At 33.4% G+C, this 19,296-nt stretch overlaps 1 protein-coding gene across 8 annotated transcripts in view; it reads left to right on the top strand.

Annotated features, from left to right (window-relative positions):
* The window catches only part of Dyb (Dystrobrevin), a 61,460-nt gene extending 50,308 nt beyond the window's left edge, over positions 1–11,152 (top strand). For 6 of the 8 annotated variants that reach the window (XM_088265579.1, XM_088265580.1, XM_088265588.1 and 3 more), the window contains 2 exons: positions 2,363–2,493; positions 10,385–10,606. In XM_088265579.1, the coding sequence (XP_088121705.1) occupies positions 2,363–2,493; positions 10,385–10,462 (209 nt within the window). In that variant the 3' untranslated portion in view covers positions 10,463–10,606. Of the gene's footprint in view, positions 1–2,362; positions 2,494–5,933; positions 5,998–10,384 lie in introns of all 8 variants that reach the window. The other 2 variants (XM_088265582.1, XM_088265587.1) reach the window with 2 other exon arrangements.
* Positions 11,153–19,296: the final 8,144 nt, after the last annotated feature.

Below are 19,296 nucleotides of genomic sequence, written 5' to 3'. Positions count from 1 at the left end.
GATTCCCAGGGGGGGTGAAAATAAATATCAGTGATTTTACACTCTAATATTTATTTTATGTAACCCGGGATTGGTCCACGAAGCGCAGGACTGATCACCTTGCCTTCGTGTAAGTAACAATCAAGATAACACTGCGTCAATATGATACAGTGCCCTATGCACCGTTGGGTGCGGATAATGGTTAGAAGAAGAATATCCGGGCACTAGAAGTCACCTTATGAATATATGTTTTTTTAAGAATCATTTTTATTTTGAGAAAGTCTGTAAAGCCTTTTTAATTATTATTAATAAAAATATCAAATAATATTTTTTTGTGTATTTGAAATATTTAACAAAAAAATAGTCAAGAAAATAAAATTTCTAAAAATTTTGACTCACAAATTTCGAGAAATAAAAATACTTTGTGTTCTGATCCACTCACATTTTTACTAACCATCTAGTTTCGGCAACAACCTGTTGCCCTCTTCAGGATTCAGTCATAAATTAAACCCTGAAGAGGGCAACAGGTTGTTGCCGAAACTAGTTGGTTAATAAAAATGTGAGTGGATCAGAACACAAAGTATTTTTATTTCTCGAAATAATATATCAATATGATCCACAAAGTTAATGCTTTCAATATTCAAAACAAAAAAAACATTGTTTATTTTAAGGCTGATGCCATGCTCTGAGCAATCCATGACTTCATACCCTTTCTTGTGCATGGCTACGTGAATGCATTACATCCATCCGATCATTCCCTCATATTTATTTCGATGTCCTCTTCATATTGTTTATTCGCCTCTGAGCTTGTTGTAACACCCGCTATGGCCCGCAAGTAAGTACAACGCTTTTTGATTTTGTTGATGTATCTAAATAATGATATGCAAGTATTATGAAAATATTCACTATCACAATACCAGTGAGATAAGTTTAAAAACAATATTTGATAGCCATCAAATAATTGCTTATAAAACACTTAAATTCACCTAAAAAGTTGCTTATTATACTCTTAAATTAACCAAGAAACGGTTGATTATGATACTCTTAAATTCGCTTAGAAATAGTTGCTCTTGATCCTCTTAAATTCACTAAGAAACTGTTGCTTATAATACTCTTAAAATTCACCAAAAGGTTGCTTATTTTATGTACTCTATTCACTAAGAAACAGTTGCTTATGATACTCTTAAATTCACTAAGAAATGATTGCTTTTAATACTCTCAAATTCACTAAGATACAGTTCCTTATACTATTGTTAAATTCACTAAGAAGCGGTTGCTTATAATACTCTTAAATTCACTTAGAATCAGCTGCTCATAATACTCTTTAATTCACTAAGAAACAGTTACCGATAATACTCTAATAAAATTCATTAAGAAAGTTGATGAATTTTTTAAAACATTTGAGTACCATCTACCCTCTAAGTATCTGAGCAAACAGCTATATATGGTATCAAACGTTTTGATCAATATCACTAGTCTGTTTTTGGTTGGTTTGAAGATATTGCTTTTTAAAAATAAGCCCACCAATTTACTTATTCATTTTCTGTACATGAAGTTTAAATAAATAAATAAATAATTTCATTAATTGATTCGGCAGTCACTTTGTGGGAAAATCTATGCATTTTTAATTAATGTTTTACTTAGTAAATACCACTATTTCTTAAAATCTACTGATGCGGAATGCATCGAAACACGTGTCACAGTAGATTTTAAGAAATAGTGGTATTTACTAAGTAAAACATTAATTAAAAATAAATAAATTATTATGCTTTTAAATTCACTAAAAAAAGTTGTCTCAAATTGACTAAGAAACAGTTGTTTATGATACTCTTAAATTCAGCAAGAAACAGTTGCTTATAATACTCTTATATTCACTATGAACCAGTTACTAATAATGTTCTTAAATTCACTAATAAAAGTTGCCTCAATCCAAAAGGAAATAGTAACACTCTTCAATTCACTAAGAAGCAGTTACTCATGATGTTCTTAAATTCACTAATAAAAAAGATGCCTTAAATTCACTAAGACAGTTGCCCATAACACTCTTGAATTTACCAAGAAACAGTTGCTTTTAGCTTACATATTAATTCTAAGTAAATAGGTGACTTGGCATGAGACATTAGCGAATTGGCGATAAAAGGGAAGCATGTTCCTTAAATATTTTTCCATCAAATGAAGCTTAAGACACTTATCTGACCATCGCTCCTAAAAAACAATAGTAAAAAATTGCTCAAAATGGCCGTCGTAAAAGCACGAAAGCCAGTCATAACATGTGCGGCTTTTTAACATTACCAGAGACAAAAAAAAATGGCCTCTTTCATTTTGGTTCGACTTGCTTGTCACCCGTTTTATTTCGATGGTAACACTGGAGAGGTGTGTTTAGATTTCGAAGAGGACGGCGATGATGATGACGGCCCCACGGTCGGGGAGCCGGCGTGGCCGGGTGAGCTGGCACGGAGGCTGCAGAGAGAGAGATTCCTGGCCGAGGTTCGCTCCAGAGATCCCGACCCCCAGGTATGGTAATCCAACATACCCATTGTATCGTATGCCTGTGCGTTCTAGTCAAAAGGTTTCAAGCTATGACCCAACTAGAACTATCAACTATCAGATCTATCTTGCTGGTAAAAGCAACCTTTCTACTTAGTATCTCTTGTGTCATGTTTTTTCTTATACATTTTAATTTGTACATCCAAATTTGTTACCAAATGTGAACACACTATCTGCGGGAAGCGTAATTTTACCGTTTCACTCGACTGGTGGTGTTGGGCGGGAAGGGTAATTTTACCTTTTCACTCGACTGGTGGTGTTGGGCGGGAAGGGTAATTTTACCTTTTCACTCGACTCGTCGTAAATTGCGTGTAAGTTATTTTTACGCATGACCTTTGTGGCATCTTTTGATCTCATATCGATGTACACAGTATGGTTAAATGTTATCGCTTCTTTTCAGAGATGTTCATCTCTATTATGAGCGCAAATCCGCCCGCAGATAGTGTGAACGCATTTCAGGCTTGTATTTTTTACACCTGCGGACTGCTGGCGACGGGATTTGATAATTATGTACATATAGTTAAGACATTAACAAAGAGATTGGTGTATAATATTCATATAAAAACGTTGGAAAATTCCTTCTTTCTCTGCCTTTGAAACGAGGCCGGTGAAAAAGGTAAAAATACCCTTCCCGTCCTTAAGCATCAATCGACCCAACGGGTAAAAATACATTCCCCGTCCGAAGTGTATTAAGATTCTTTTTAGTTCCTTTAGATATATGAAGAAGTATAAAAAGATAATTATTCAACCATTGTATTATTTATTTAAATCGAAAATAAACACTTAACATAACTGATAAAAGAGATCATAAAAAGTGGAAAGGTTGCTTTCACAATAAAAGTTTGTTATATAATTAAAATGTAACTTTGTTTTAATACTTAGTATTAATCAGTCTTGATAAAGAAGCGGTTAGCTTCGAAAACGGTAGACATTATAATCAAATTATAATAAAATATTTATAGTGATTTTAAAACACTTAAACCACTTAAACCACTTCATCACTTGATCACTTGATCACTTGATCACTTGATCACTTGATCACTTGATCACTTGATCACTTGATCACTTGATCACTTGACCACTTGATCACTTCAACCAGCCTATTATGGTCGTCAGCCCCGTAAATGCCCAGACTTCCATATTCTTTGTTTTGAATATTGAAAGCATTCACTTTGTGGATCATATTGATATATTATTTCGAGAAATAAAAATACTTTGTGTTCTGATCCACTCACATTTTTATTAACCAACTAGTTTCAGCAACAACCTGTTGCCTTCTTCAGGGTTACATTTATTACAGTAATAAATGTAACCCTGAAGAGGGCAACAGGTTGTTGCCGAAACTAGTTGGTTAATAAAAATGTGAGTGGATCAGAACACAAAGTATTTTTATTTCTCGAAATAATATTCCATATTCTTTTTCATGTTTGATGAGATGTCGAAAAATAATATTTTAAAACAAAGTTACATTTTAATTATAAAATTGAAAATCAAATATAAATTATATAAAAGTTTGTTAGTCAAACAAAAATATCATTTCTGGATCAATATTTCAATGACTTTTTAATCGTATGAAATTTTTAACAATTTATCCATTCGCATTAGATTTCTGCCAGTAATAAAATATTCCTATTTGTCAATATTTTTTATTTATCATTTCTTTCCAGCATAATTTAACCAGAATTATATTTAGTACAATTAAATAAGTTATGGAATTTGCTTGTATGTTGTTGAGTTGGTATGGACAAAAACTTTCCAATTCCAGAAAAATCATTCACCAAAAAGAGCAAAAGAAATTAACCTGTCTCAAAGTGACTATTTTATAAACTTTATAATATAAAACTAGAACTTTGTTGTTTAACATTTTCACTTTTGGTACTTTTCTCCAATCGGGGATGGAAATGCAAATGTCTATTCCTGAAGATGAGAAAGTTCTTTGTTGAAACCGGTTGGAAAAATGTACCATAAATAAAACGGGTTAAAAACAAATTTCTTGTTTTATTTTATCAAGTTTTATAAAATGTGCCACAAAGTATCTGCAAAAACATTCAAGAAATGACTTTTGTATACTTTTTATAAATGTTTTGTATACAAAGTGATGACTGACATATCGCTCACTCCTTTCAAGAACGTCATAAATCAAAAATCATAAATTTTCAGTTTTGCATGTTTTCAGAATGCCCAGAAAATATACTATATCCCAGCAAAATCGTCATATTTTTAACTTAATATTTACCCGCTACAGGGCAGAAAGTGTTGTTTTTGCATTTTGAAGAAAAGGTATGGTTTATTTATTTTTTTTTAAATATACTAAATATTTTTCAAATGGAGAAAAAACCTTCAGGTTTTACCTAAAAAGATCTGTTGTACAGTAAAAAGTTCAATAAGTGGCTTGATATTTATTTTTAATACATTGTATTATATTTTGAAACTTTAAAAACGTTCTCCTGAAAAATGAAGTTTTTTGATTTATGACTTTCTTGAAAGGAGTGAGCGATATGTGTCAGATATTGACATGTTTATATATTTTTTACGATTGATTATTTTCTTACCTTATTGAAATACAGTGCAACCTTGGTATACGTCTGCTTTGGAATAAGTCTTTATATTTTTTATGATTGATTATTTTCTTACCCTATTGAAATACAGTCCAACCTTGGTATACTTCATGTTTAGACGCCAAACATTTAGCTTAGTATACGACCTTAGTTTGGAATACGACTTGCGTGCGAGCAAGAGTTAGTTAAAATGAGTCACAGCACCGCACGATACTCTTGTTACTTTTCGTGTGTGTCAGTATCGCAATGGCTACCCGAATGACTCGCGCTTTAACTGTGAATTTTACGTGATTTTGAATTCCCTTAAATTTTTTAACCATGGGAAAAAAAGTTAAGTATAGGTCATATTTGGTATAAGTCTCATAACCTGGAACGGATTTTTTTATTTTAAAAAGAGGAATATTTGTGTTTTTATTATTTACACAAATATTTCAATTTCATACTATTTCAGTGAGCCTAAGCGGCTTATTATTAGAAATTGGTATCAAATCAATATGGATAAATTTAAACATTGTGTTTCACTCTCTCTCGCTGCTCGTTGATAGTGTGTGAAGGAGACGTGTATTGACCAGTGCTTCCTATTTGTTATTTTATTATTATTTTATGTTTAAGACTCTATAAGTGTATTCATTAGTGTATTTTTATATTATGTTAAAGGCTTTAACCGTTCAATAAATAAATAAATAAATTGTGGTAGAGTGGATTCAAACCGAGAAACTTTGACTTAAGATTCCGCGACACTAACCACGGGACCAGAACCCGATGATTAAAGATGTATGCCGAGGTTCCACTGTATTTTAATTTAATTATGATTTGATTAGCGTATATAATTTGTCCCCTATCCATCAGGTGTCCGCCTCCCCCAGATAGAAGGAATTTCCGGATGTAGTGCCTCCATTTATTATTTATTGAGGTTCGTTTTTATTATTGTTTTATTTTATGATTTCTTTTTGTTACGTTATCACCCACCCGCACATGTCCTAGACTAGCTCACCATACAATCACCACACCGTGTACATAACTTGGGTTAGCTATACTAGCCCCGCTTTGAAGCAAGTTCAATTGCGAGGCCAGTCCAGTAAGACGTTCCAGTGGCATGAAATATTCAATTCAATTTATTTATAATTAACACACATTACACACTAAAATTTAAAGCATATACATTGACAAAAATTAAAAGTAAGCAAGAATACTCTTGTTAAAGATACAGCAGAATCCCGCATCATAATACCCCTTCAGACACATGAAACAGATTAATATTCAGTGTGATATTGTTCAGCATAGCGGTAGCTCTTCCTACAGGCATAACCATCGGCAGGTTGGTCCTGTATATAGGAATGGGAAGCAATCTATGCCGACGCTGTCTTAAGTAACTAACGGGAACATGCTCCGGATAATTTCAGGATTATCGATCGTATTGCACAATAATGAATAAAAATGAGTAGTCAAATACACATTCCACATACACATATTGCTCACTCCTTTTAACAACGTCATACATAAAAAAAAACTTGATTTTTCAGGAGATCGTTTTTAATGTTTAAAAATATAAAAGTATGTATTTAAAATAAATACCAAGCCACTTGTTGATTTTTTTACTGTGCAAAGGTAAAACCTGAATGTTCTTTCTCCATTTGAAAAATATTTAGTATATTTAAAAAAATAATTAAACAATACCTTTTGTTCAAAATGCAAAAACAACACTTTCTGCCCTGTAGCGGGTAAATATTAAGTTAAAAATATGCCGCTTTTGCTGGGATATAGTACGTTTTCTGGGCATTCCAAAAACATGCACAACTGAAATTTTTTGATATATGACGTTGAAAGGAGTGAGGGATATATATAGGCATTCTGAGACGGTGAAATGTGTCCTTGTGGCAATTGGTCAAAATATTACAAAACAAAACGATCGAAATAATAACAATAAAGTATGATATAAAAAATTCTTCTTCTTCCTGGCTACATCCCAGCTTATTGTCCTTGTAGACTGCCGGGGTCAGCTCTCGTCATCCTCGGGTTATGTGTCTTTCTTTCCTGGACAACGTCACCTAGGCCATGCCATGGAATCATGTTATCTTTCTGCAGCACCCATGAATTCCTTGGTCTTGCTCTAGATAACTTATAATAAATTAAGATACAAAAAATGTTATTATTTATTTATATTAGACACTGGTATCAAAAACCTTATCGGTATGCGGAAGAGTCTAATACCATTGCATAAATACAGGTTTCAAGAATTAATGCAATATGGATGTTCAATAATGGGCAGAATGGTGAAATGATATGTCGTAAGACCATCTTTCATAAAAAAAGGGAAGAACGATACATGTTTCATATCAAGTCTAAAGAAATGTACCTAAAACTAGAAAAAAAAATGTAATGAAAAAATGTATCATGAAGTTTGACATTTTCAAAATAATAGAAAAAGTTGTTGTTCAAACAAATGACATATACTGAACAAGACGCGCAATAACAGTATTAATTTTGGATATCATTTGTTCATTCTGAAGTAATAATAAAATAACTTGTACAAAAAATATTAAAATAATGCTTTCGAAGTTTTGGAGTTATCACCCACTGCTTGCACATCTCACACGTAACCATAGATAATATAACACATTTATGTAAGTACCTACTTGAATGCATATAAAAACAACTTGACAGTCATTTGTGTAATATTTTACAGTCATAAAAAATTACTGGCAACATTAAACCTCGCTGTCAAATATATATTAAATTGCTTATGCTACTGGTTCATATGGGAACATTTTTGCATGAGTTTTGTCATTGGAATAGCTTAATGGACTGGTCATACAATAATTCACACACAGATCTGTACGGAGAGTTGTTTTCGGCGGTAGCTTCTCTTGAATCGATCGAAATCGGACTGTAATTTTGCACTGTTTTGAGTGAGATCAGATCTCACATGCTACCTGTATTTCAATGGCCAGCAGTGTCATGTACAATTTTTTTTTATCTAAGTAGGCCGATGAGTTAGGTAAGGATATATTGAAAGCTGTCCCACCGCATGCCCAGATCTGATACGGAATCATCTAGGCTTCCTGACAGATCTGCTCTTACTAAGCAATTTTTTTTTAACTAAGTTGCGAAATTTATTGAAAAGGTGAAACAACATAAATTTGAATCCCGATTTTACTGTGAATTTACATTTAAAAGTATATTATTTTGAAAAATAAAAAGACATTGTGTTTTGATCTACTCACATTTTTATTAACCAACTAGTTTCGGCAACAACCTGTTGCCCTCTTCAGGGTTTAATTTATGACTTAAATCAGTAATTTAATTTAATAATTTATGTCATAAATTAAACCCTGAAGAGGGCAACAGGTTGTTGCCGAAACTAGTTGGTTAATAAAAATGTGAGTGGATCAAAAGTCTTTTTATTTCTCAAAATAATATATCAATAACATCCACAAAGTTGATGCTTTCAATATTCAAAACATACATTTAAAAGCTTTCAATATAGCTGTCACTGCCAATCTAAATAAATACTAGTTTGTAAATCCATCACCAAATTTTTAGTACCCCGCCCCGGTGTAGACAGTTGGGTAAGGATAAGTCATAGTAGGCACTGGTCGTGTTTATATATGGAACGCGAATAATCCAGGGTTGGACCTGCTTTTCTGGCCAAATATAATGCACGCCTCTGATGTCCAGTATCGGATTGGATGGGCAAAATCAGTAATTTAAATAAATTATCAAATAATATAAGTAATATGGTAATTTCTCATATTCCAGTAGTGCAATAGTAGGATGCAAAACATTAAAAAAAACATTTCAATATCACTGCTAAATACTTGTCGCTAGAGATGTAAATACTTGTTTATTTATTGATTTGGCGTTTAATTTGTAGAACTCCATTTTAATTTATGTATTAATTTTAAATCAAACACAGATTTTTTGACTGGTTCCAACTCTAATGTATGGAAGTGAAGCATGGAGTTGGCAAAAGAAGGATGAAAGTAGACTGAATGCACTCGAAATGCGATCGCTCAGAAGAATGTGCGATAAAATAATGTATGATAGATGTTCGAATAGTGAAATAAGGAAGGAACGCAAAGCTGAGATAAGCATTATCGATAAAATTAAGAAAGGTGTGTTGAGATGGTTTGGACATGTAGAACGAATGAGTGAGGAAAGAATGGTAAAACAAATTTACGAGGCAAATGTAATTGGGAAAAGAAGCAGAGGAAGACCGAGAAAAACATGGCACAATCAGGTATGCCAAATACTTGAAAGTGGTAAGGTTAGGAGTCACAATAATCAGCGGGTATGTATGAGGAGATGCATGAACGTGGAAGAGGCGAAGAATGTTTGCAAAGACAGAGTGGTGTGGCGTTCTATTCTCTCTCCCTACCCCTGCGGAGAAGCGGCGTTATGGTTAGTTAGTTAGTTAAGTTGTATTTTATTGTTAAAAAACACAGAAATTAATATTCTAACGATTGTTTTGCCTAGTAATGGCATTTTCAAACAAATGTTTGAAACTAGGCAAAACACTTGTGGTGATTATAATCCAGGATTCGGACCTCACATACTAATATAAGAGTTTCTGCTTAGTAAAAAGCTTCTTTACATCTCACCAATAGATGTCTCTAGTGAAGTTCTAGTGATTCAAGAACAAGGTTTCTAAATTGGTTCATATATATAGAACTTCCAAGAATTTGAATTGTGTGGTTGTCAATAATGGGTGGAATTGGTGAATATTACACGTGTGTAAAGTGATCACTTAGACCATCCTATGATAGTCGTCAGCACCGTAAATGCCCAGACTTCCATATCCATATCCTTCATCTTTGATGAGATGTCAAATCATAATATGAAAAATACTCCTATAATTGGAGATAATCCAGATTTGTGAACAAGTATTTGGACACACTTAAAATGTTGTAAATTTTTATGTGTTTTTTAACAATAAAATACAACTTATTAGACTCAAAAAATTTGTGCTTGATTTAACAAGTAATACATAAATACTTGTTTATAGCTTCGTTCACAAAACTACAAACTAGTCACTTGTTGACACACGTTACTTGTGTGCTTGACCCAACGTGTTTTTATCATACTGCAATTTCCCAAAACTATGGTCCTAACCCTGAACTACGGTCCTTACTTTAACTTTACCTAACCTAACTTCAAATTACCTAATCTAACATGACTACGAACCAAGCTTTAAAAAATTGGCATAATATGATAACAAATGAAAATCTTTGTAAAATTCAAGTAAATTACTAAATTTTTCTAATAATTTTTGTTTTTTTCTCTTTTTTTCGAAATTGCAGGGTGGTGCAGAGTTAGCCGCCCTGGCCGCGCAGGCTGCAGAGTGGGAGGAGGCCGTGCAGAGATGGGCCGCCCGCTAACCGCCTCACGCTTCCCCGCGTCACCCGCGCTACCGACACGACACTCATTTCACATTTCTGAGACCCTCACTCGGACTCATTATTCCGCTACTAATAAAATATATTTTATTTCATTCGAAGGCTTATCCGCACCCCAATAGAGCATAGAGCACTGCATCATACAAACGCAGTGTTATCTTGATCGTTAACACACGAAGGAAAGGTGATCAGCCCTCCGCTTCAGGTCCAGGGTAATATTGAATAAATATTAGAGTGAAAAAATCACTTATATTTATTAGACCCCCGGGACCTCCAAAACGGTAGCTGAGCGTGCTGACCATTACACTACGGAGGCGGATATAATATATATACTGGAAATCAATCAAATAATATATAAACACTTTTTGTGTGTATGTATTAGTCTAAGTTTTCATTCAAATTATATTTCTTTGGCAAAATTAACCTTTAGACGCTCATGCGTCGCGTGCAATAGGGTAGCGCCCTGCCCAAGCATTTTTGTGAAATATTCGCGCGACTTGCTACCTACGCGAAGCTGTTAAAAAATTAATTATATTTCTAAAATTAGTCGTCCTATTTAGGTAAAATACTAGCATTAGCAAAATAAAACATTTATTATTTCGAGAAATATAAATACTTTGTGTTTCGATCTACTCACATTTTTATTAACCAACTAGTTTCGGCAACAACCTGTTGCCCTCTTCAGGGTTTAATTTATGACTATTTCATGTCATAAATTAAACCCTGAAGAGGGCAACAGGTTGTTCCCGAAACTAGTTGGTTAATAAAAATGTGAGTGGATCAAAACACAAAGTCTTTTTATTTCTCAAAATAATATATCAATATGATCCACAAGTTAATGCTTTCAATATTCAAAACAAAATAAAAGATTGTTAATAATTTACCGCAATAAAGCAGCTTTCTTCTATTACAGTCTGCCTAATAAGACACAAAGCATCTCCCAAGAGTCAATCTTGTAATGGGGGTATAAAGACTAATAACACGCATTATGATAAAAATATTTGTCGGAACCAAAAATAAAATGATGGATCCGTATCTCAAAGACATTATTTACTTAAGCTAGTATTCATATTTTGAATACTATTATCATAAATCAGTGTAATCCAATAGCGAAATGCATCGCAACCACTGGTCCTGCATGGGACCGGTGGGCGTTGAACGACGCAAATCCGTGCTCCCGTAAAGGTGGAGACAGACTGTTGCTCCACATCAACATAGACACAGATGGAGATGTGCAACAGCATAAATTTGGTTGTTCCTCACACATAGAAGCCCCAAAATTGCTAAGGATTGCAAAGGAACTAAGCTTGCAGGTAGCCACATTGCACGCACATCTCTAACTCAACAATAAACAATTCAATGGGTAACATTACTTTGGTTTATTAACACGTTGTCGGCGGGACACGGCATTTGCCGTTTTTGTCGACTGTCGGTTATCGGCGGGAAATGGCAATATACGGGTTTGTTATCAGCGTGAAATAAAACGCGTTGAAGGGTAATCTGCTACCTGGGTGCTAGGCGATAGTCTGTTGACGTTATTTGAGATGTCTTGTCCGGATTGGCTAGTGTGTCGCTTGTAAAGGCATCCCCAAAAATCTAGAGTTTTTATGCGATCTCAATCTCAAGTTTAGTTTGAGCCATTTCACGTATTGGACTATTTTTCATACCGCTCGCACTGTTTTGTTTACTGTTTGGTATGTTATTATTTGAATATATTAGCATTGTATAGGGAATGATACCTCGGAGGGGAAGACTATTTTTTATAGTTTACAATGCTTCTAAAATTGTGAAATACGGAATACTTAATTAAAAATTATGATTATAATTTATTTTTGATGATCAAATGTCATTTATGATTTCTTTGAAAATTTCAATCGAAAATATTATTTGGTTTAGAAATTGTGTCAATTTTAAGAAAGCGATATATTTTTGCGCTGATCGCGAAAAACACCCGCTATAGGCTAGAGTCTATTGTTCGAAGCGCCCGACTACAATGTGTTAATGGACATTCTCTCTAAAGGTGTAGACTGACCGGAGCATTTCGTCGTAACGTTACACGTTAAAATGCGAGCATTCAGGCAGTCAGTACAGCGAGCCGAGCGCTCCATCCATAGTTTCGGATACTCGCTGATGCTCGCCGCGAGCAATGTTAATACGTTACGTTGCGACGAAATGCTCCGGTCAGTCTCCACCTTAAAGGACCACTGGACGGCTGAAGGTTAATATTGACTTTACTGTTTTGTATTGAAGGGTCTTATGAATGTGAACTATTTCTGCCTTGATTCACCGGATAAGCAAACACTCCTTACCTATTCTAACTCTTTCATTGCTGACTGCACCTCTGTACTTCCAAGATGTCACTTCCATTAGAATAATCATAACTTTTATACCATTTCTCCAGTTATTTAGACAAACTGAATAGTCAAGATCAGATGATGTTCTTATTTGAATGAGTAGGCAGCTGATCAGCACTGTTCCGGATCAAATTTGTTACTCAAAAGTATAAATACAGGCAACTGAAATATACTACATAGTAAAAAGGAATCAGTCTGTACAGTTGCAGAACTAACCCACAGTAAGACAGTAACATTAACCTTTTTATTTATTCTCACCTCAGTCACGTTTTTACTTTTTTTTAACTTTCCGTGTTTCGGTATTCGTATCGTATTGTAATTAAGGCAATTAATCACAATACAATACGAACATGATTGAAGATCATAATATCAATTGGAGTAAGCTGTGTATTTCATAAATTCTCAAACGAAGGCCACCATCAGCCAAAATTCTAAATCTATCAAAATTACTATAAATACATACAGAATATAATTATGTATGTACTTTAATTAGAGTTTTTAATAATACATTATTATTAAATGAAATTGGCTTTTTAGACCGGAATTCTGAAAAATTAAATGAAATCGGCTTTTTAGACCGGAATTCTGAAAACCCCCATGGCAGTCAACGTGTTAAATTAACTCACTGAAAATTGTAGTAAAATGTCTTCAACGGAAACACAGCTGGTCGTAACAACCAAAAACTGTGGTTATAATTTTTCTATGCAAAGTGCGTCTATTGTTATTATTATTTATAGGTTATGAACCCTAAGTAGCACATAAGGATTACCTCTTTTTATAAAACTGTATTTACGGCAGTGATCATCGTACATTTCCATATATATACGTAGACATTTAATTAACTTTTAACATAGCTGTTTAAAAAATATATATTTATTTATTTTATTTTTTTCAAAGTTTGGTGGCAAATGGTGGAAGGATCTTTATCAAGATAAAATTATTTTCATTAATTGATTCGGCAGTCACTTTGTGGTAAAATCTATCCATTTTTAATTAATGTTTTACTCAGTAAATACCACTATTTCTTAATTTAGAATTAGCTTCACATACGGTGTTTGAAAATGATGCGGAATGCATCGAAACACGTGTCACAGTAGATTTTAAGAAATAGTGGTATTTACCAAGTAAAACATTAATTAAAAATTAAATTATTTTTTTCTCTCTAAATTAGCTGTTTTCTAACCTAAAATTTATGTTTTTTGAATTTATTTAAAATGTCTTCGCAATAACTCAATCTACAATTGAAAGGCTCCGGTGAAGATAGTGTCATCCCCGTTTTGAGAAAAATTGATGAGGAAAATTTGATATTATTTATATTCAAAGCATTTACTTTGTGGTCAAACATTTTAATTGATATTAGTAATGTTAGTAAATAACCACTCACCGACTACTTCTGTCTACCGGTTTCGAGACGTACCCGTCTCTTGGTCAGGACATACACTACAATTTAACAATCATGCGAACAACACTACACCACACCCACTTAGTACTATTCACATACACTATCACTACACATGCAAAACATGCAGAGCGAGTTGTTAGTCCCACCATGCTTTTGGGAAACTAAATAATAAAGTAAAAAATGTAATATAAATATACGCAGGTTGGAACCTATATTAGGATTCAAAGAGAAGGGGGTAGGTTCTGGGAAGTGGGAGGAGTTGAGTTAGGAGCTGATCGGTTCGATGTTACATCGAATAACGGGCTGTATGGAAAATTTATTTGGTTATTTATTAATTGGATGTTATTTTTAATGGATTTTCTAATGTGAAATTAATGTGGAAATTTTCTAATGTGGAAATGTTTCACATTAGAAAATCCATTAAAAATAACATCCAATTAATAAATAACCAAATAAATTTTCCATACAGCCCGTTATTCGATGTAACATCGAACCGATCAGCTCCTAACTCAACTCCTCCCACTTCCCAGAACCTACCCCCTTCTCTTTGAATCCTAATATAGGTTCCAACCTGCGTATATTTATATTACATTTTTTACTTTATTATTTAGTTTCCCAAAAGCATGGTGGGACTAACAACTCGCTCTGCATGTTTTGCATGTGTAGTGATAGTGTATGTGAATAGTACTAAGTGGGTGTGGTGTAGTGTTGTTCGCATGATTGTTAAATTGTAGTGTATGTCCTGACCAAGAGACGGGTACGTCTCGAAACCGGTAGACAGAAGTAGTCGGTGAGTGCTTATTTACTAACATTACTAATATCAAGGAAAATTTGAGCTCATGAAAAATATTATAGAGTTCAAATTCAGACAGTTTATAACAATGAAAAAATGTCAGTTTGCGGTAGTATCCATTTTTAATTCAAGTTTTACTCGGTTAACCATCCTACCTTCGGGTTATTTTCTGAGTTAATTCTGTAGAAAAAAATACCTTTTTTACTGCAGAATTGTGAAAACAGATTTTTTTGTTGCCATAATAGGTGCTTTTCAGACGGAACTGATGTAATTTTTCGTTAGCGTGTTCCCTCTCTCTGTCTCGCATAAAATATTTTTGGCACAGGGTTATTGCAAAAACGACGCGTATCACGTACATTCGTATGTGTAGGGCGGTTAAAACATTGTTTGCGGGAAACGCTTAAAAACATCTTTTACATAATGTTGGTAGAGAGCGGGAGATGGTTATAAGCGTTCTATTTGTTTACTTTTGGTAGAGCGTGCGAGGCGCCCGAGATGATTGGGTTTGTGGTTACTTGTGAGTATTTACGACTCTAATTAGTATACTAATTAGGGCCGGGGTTGATGTACATACCACCGATAACCATTGTTTTTTTAAAATCTATTTTAAGCAATGAAAAATTAAAAGTAATTTTTACTGTAATTTTTATTTAATATCACCCTTGACTTAACGTCATTCATCTCAAGTTGACAATGGGTTAGAAAGATATATTTCCCTGATAATGAGTAATTTTCAAAAGTCCACTAAAAATCCATGAATTCTTTGATCTTCCTCTAAACTTCTTTCAATGAAGATTCACGGCGATTTCCTGGTTCACAATATGATCAGGTTTTCTGCATCTTATGTGCCCATACCACCTCAAATGTGATTAGTGTGTACAGCGAAACTGTTATTGCGGGTTTGATTCCAGCCAATTGCAAAATGAATTCAAGAAATATTCATTGTCAATTGGTCTGGGTATTTGTTATGTATTTTTCACATATCGCTCACTCCTTTCAACAATGTCATATATCGAAAATCGTCAATTTTCAGTTGTGCATGTTTTCAGAATGCCCAGAAAATGTACTATATCCCAGCAAAAGCGGCATATTTTTAACTTAATATTTACCCGCTACAGGGCAGAAAGTGTTGTTTTTGCATTTTGAAGAAAAGGTATTGTTTAATTTTTTTTTTTAAATGTACTAAATATTTTTCAAATGGAGAAAAAACATTCAGGTTTACCTAAAAAGATCTGTCGCACAGTAAAAAGTTCAATAAGTGGCTTGATATTTATTTTTAATACATTTTATTATATTCTTAAACTTTATAAACAATTTCCTGAAAAATCAAGTTTTTTTGATAAATGACGTTGTTGAAAGGAGTGAGCGATATACCTTCCCTTTCCTAACTATCATACCTGCAGACAAGCCTCAAAAATAAAGGCTTTGCGGGTTATTCCTTAAAAAAAATTCAACTAAAAAGTACGGTTTACACTATCTTCCCTCACCATTCAACTGTCCGCAGTGATGTTATGTACATGTGTGTATAGTACCGTTATTATTTGGTTTGTATATGTCGTTGTAGTTTTTCTAAACGATCACACCGTAACTCTAAGGACATACCATAAGTGATAGAAATAACGCATCAAGTAACTCAATATTAACCTGATATTTTATTAAAAACATACTGATTGCCATTTTAATATGTAAATGTATCGGCTCCTATAAACAGTGCCAACTTGCCAATTCGAAAAGCGCTGAACGATGCCAGTTTCAAAAATTACCTTCTTAAGCCGTGAAAACTTTCAACATAGCCATCTACTGGGCTGAAAAAGTAACGGTAAATGCATTTGGTTACAATGCTGGAGGTCCCTGGCTCAATTGGGAAATAAATGACAAATTTCCACATAATTATCCCCTCTCTCTCTCTCTCTAACCCTTATCCGCACCCAATGGTGCATAGGGCGCTGCATTGTATTGACACAGTGTTATCTTGATAAATACGTTTTGTAAAATATAATTTTTTTAGCACGAAAAACAAAATATTTCTTCAACTTTATAAAATAAAAATACTTTGTTTTTAACCACTTTTTATTGGTACTTTTCTCCAACCGGTTTTTGACAAGAACCTTGTCATCATCAGGGGCAAACATGTCTTCTTCTAACCTTTATCCGCATCCAATGGTGTATAGGGCACTGCATTGTATCGACACAGTGTTATCTTGGTCGATACTTACATGAAGGCAAGGTGATCACTCTTGCGCTCCAGTCCAAGGTAATATTAAATAAATTTTAGAGTTTAAAACCACTTATATTTATTTTCAACTCCCCTGGAAATCGAACCCAAGACCTCCAGCACAGTAGCCAAACATAATTATCTGCAACAACATAAAATATTTTGAATGACAGCCGGTATGTTTGAATAATGGATATTTTGTTTCCCCTTTCGATGAATTCTTCTGATAAACCTTTAAAAAACGAATAAAAATACCTAACATTCCAGATACTGAAGATTACCAAAAAATCGATTACACTCTTTGTCAGCCCATTCTACTACAGTATGGAATTATTTGTTGGGGTGGTACGAGTGATGCACTATTCAATAGTACTACTGTTAGGGTGGTCACTGACCGGAGCCATTTCGTGTTATTGTGACACGTTGCGAAGCGAGCATTCGTATAGTCAGTACAGCAAGCCGAGCGTTCCATCCATAGCTTCGTATGCTCACTGCGAGCGATGTTACGACGTTACGTTACGACGAAATGCTCCGGTCAGTCTCCACCCTTACTCAAAAATCATTGGTAAAAATATACAATACTTTAAGTACTGAGAGAAACATTTACAATTCATGACAGTCAAATAACGATACGCTAAAATAATCCTAATTGCTAATTTTGTGGTATGGTAATATAACACTCTCCTTATCATTCATCGTTCACTTTAAAGTGGTATTACACAAAGTGAACGATGAATGATATGGAGAGTATCACAAGCTTCTACTTAAATGTTTTATATAGGAGAATTCATTGGATGTTTTAAAGTAAATAAATATTAAGAAAGCAACAAAAATATATTTAAAATGCACAAAATAATTTTTATATACTGTATGTACTAATGAAATCACACGTAAGTCTAGATATATCTAAAATTATTGTACTAAAATTATTTGTATCTATGATTAATTAAGAAAATGTATGTATTATAATTAATACGCTGTTGAAATACTGAATCTAAAAGGAAACTGTATCATATTTGTTGTATGATTTGAAATGTAATAATTTATTTTTATTGTTTTAATTATTTAAAGTGAAAAAAAAAAACAAATGAGTGTTTAATATTTCAAAATACAGTGCTACCTCTCATAATGAGTGATTCGGGTTACGAAAAAAAAAAGTGAAAAACTTGCTCCATTAACGAACGACATTTCGCTTAACGAATTACAGGGAAAGGGCAAGTCCTTTTTTCACGACATTCACTTGTGAGCCGGGACTTTCGCAACAGTCAAAACAAAAAATGTTTCGCTTAACGAACGCTTTTGATTCTGGAACGAATTATGCTCATTGTGAGAGGTTTTACCGTATAATTTACACCAACATTAAAAATGTGTAGAATGTTAAAAATATGAATTAAAGTGCAATCATTGAAATTGATAAATTCATCTTTGATGAGATGTCAAAAAATAATAAGAAAATAACTCCTATAATCGGAAACAATCCAGATTTGTGAACAAGTATTTGGACACACTCAAAATGTTGTTGATAAAGTATGATTTTATTTACAAACTAAAAATCTTTGAATTAGTTTGCAGTAATATATATTTTTTTTTAAATAAAAATAAAATGTAACCTTTTATAGTTTCTATATTTAACGCAAATCAAAAGTGCTACAAATATAAATTTTATAAAATTTGAATTTTTACATTTTTGGACTTTAAAAGTTACACTAATATATACATATATACAAATAGGGAGTCTTTGTAATCATTGGTAGTGTTTCAATTGCAACATGGCAACTCTAGCATTACGATTGTAAAGTGACCCTGTCAAATATTTGAGAATACCTCAAATATGATTTTTGTAATCGTAAGGATAATTGAATGTGAATTTTTTGTAATACATATATTGCAATGCCTCCTATACCCATGCCATTTGTGACTATACTTTTAATATTTTTAATGTCTGAGAATCAAAAGCTCTCTCTTTCTCTCTCTCTTGAATTACAATATCCGGCGTGAGTGAGACGAAGATGCTGTTGGCTTAATAAAGCCAATATATAGCTCATTATAGGC

This window comes from Brachycentrus maculatus, unplaced genomic scaffold (genome assembly GCF_059751285.1).
Source record: "Brachycentrus maculatus isolate JH-2025_06_01 unplaced genomic scaffold, ASM5975128v1 h1tg000253l, whole genome shotgun sequence".
Taxonomy (NCBI): domain Eukaryota; kingdom Metazoa; phylum Arthropoda; class Insecta; order Trichoptera; family Brachycentridae; genus Brachycentrus; species Brachycentrus maculatus.
The sequence above is the reverse complement of the archived record's forward strand: the minus strand, read 5'-3'. Positions and strand labels throughout refer to the sequence as shown.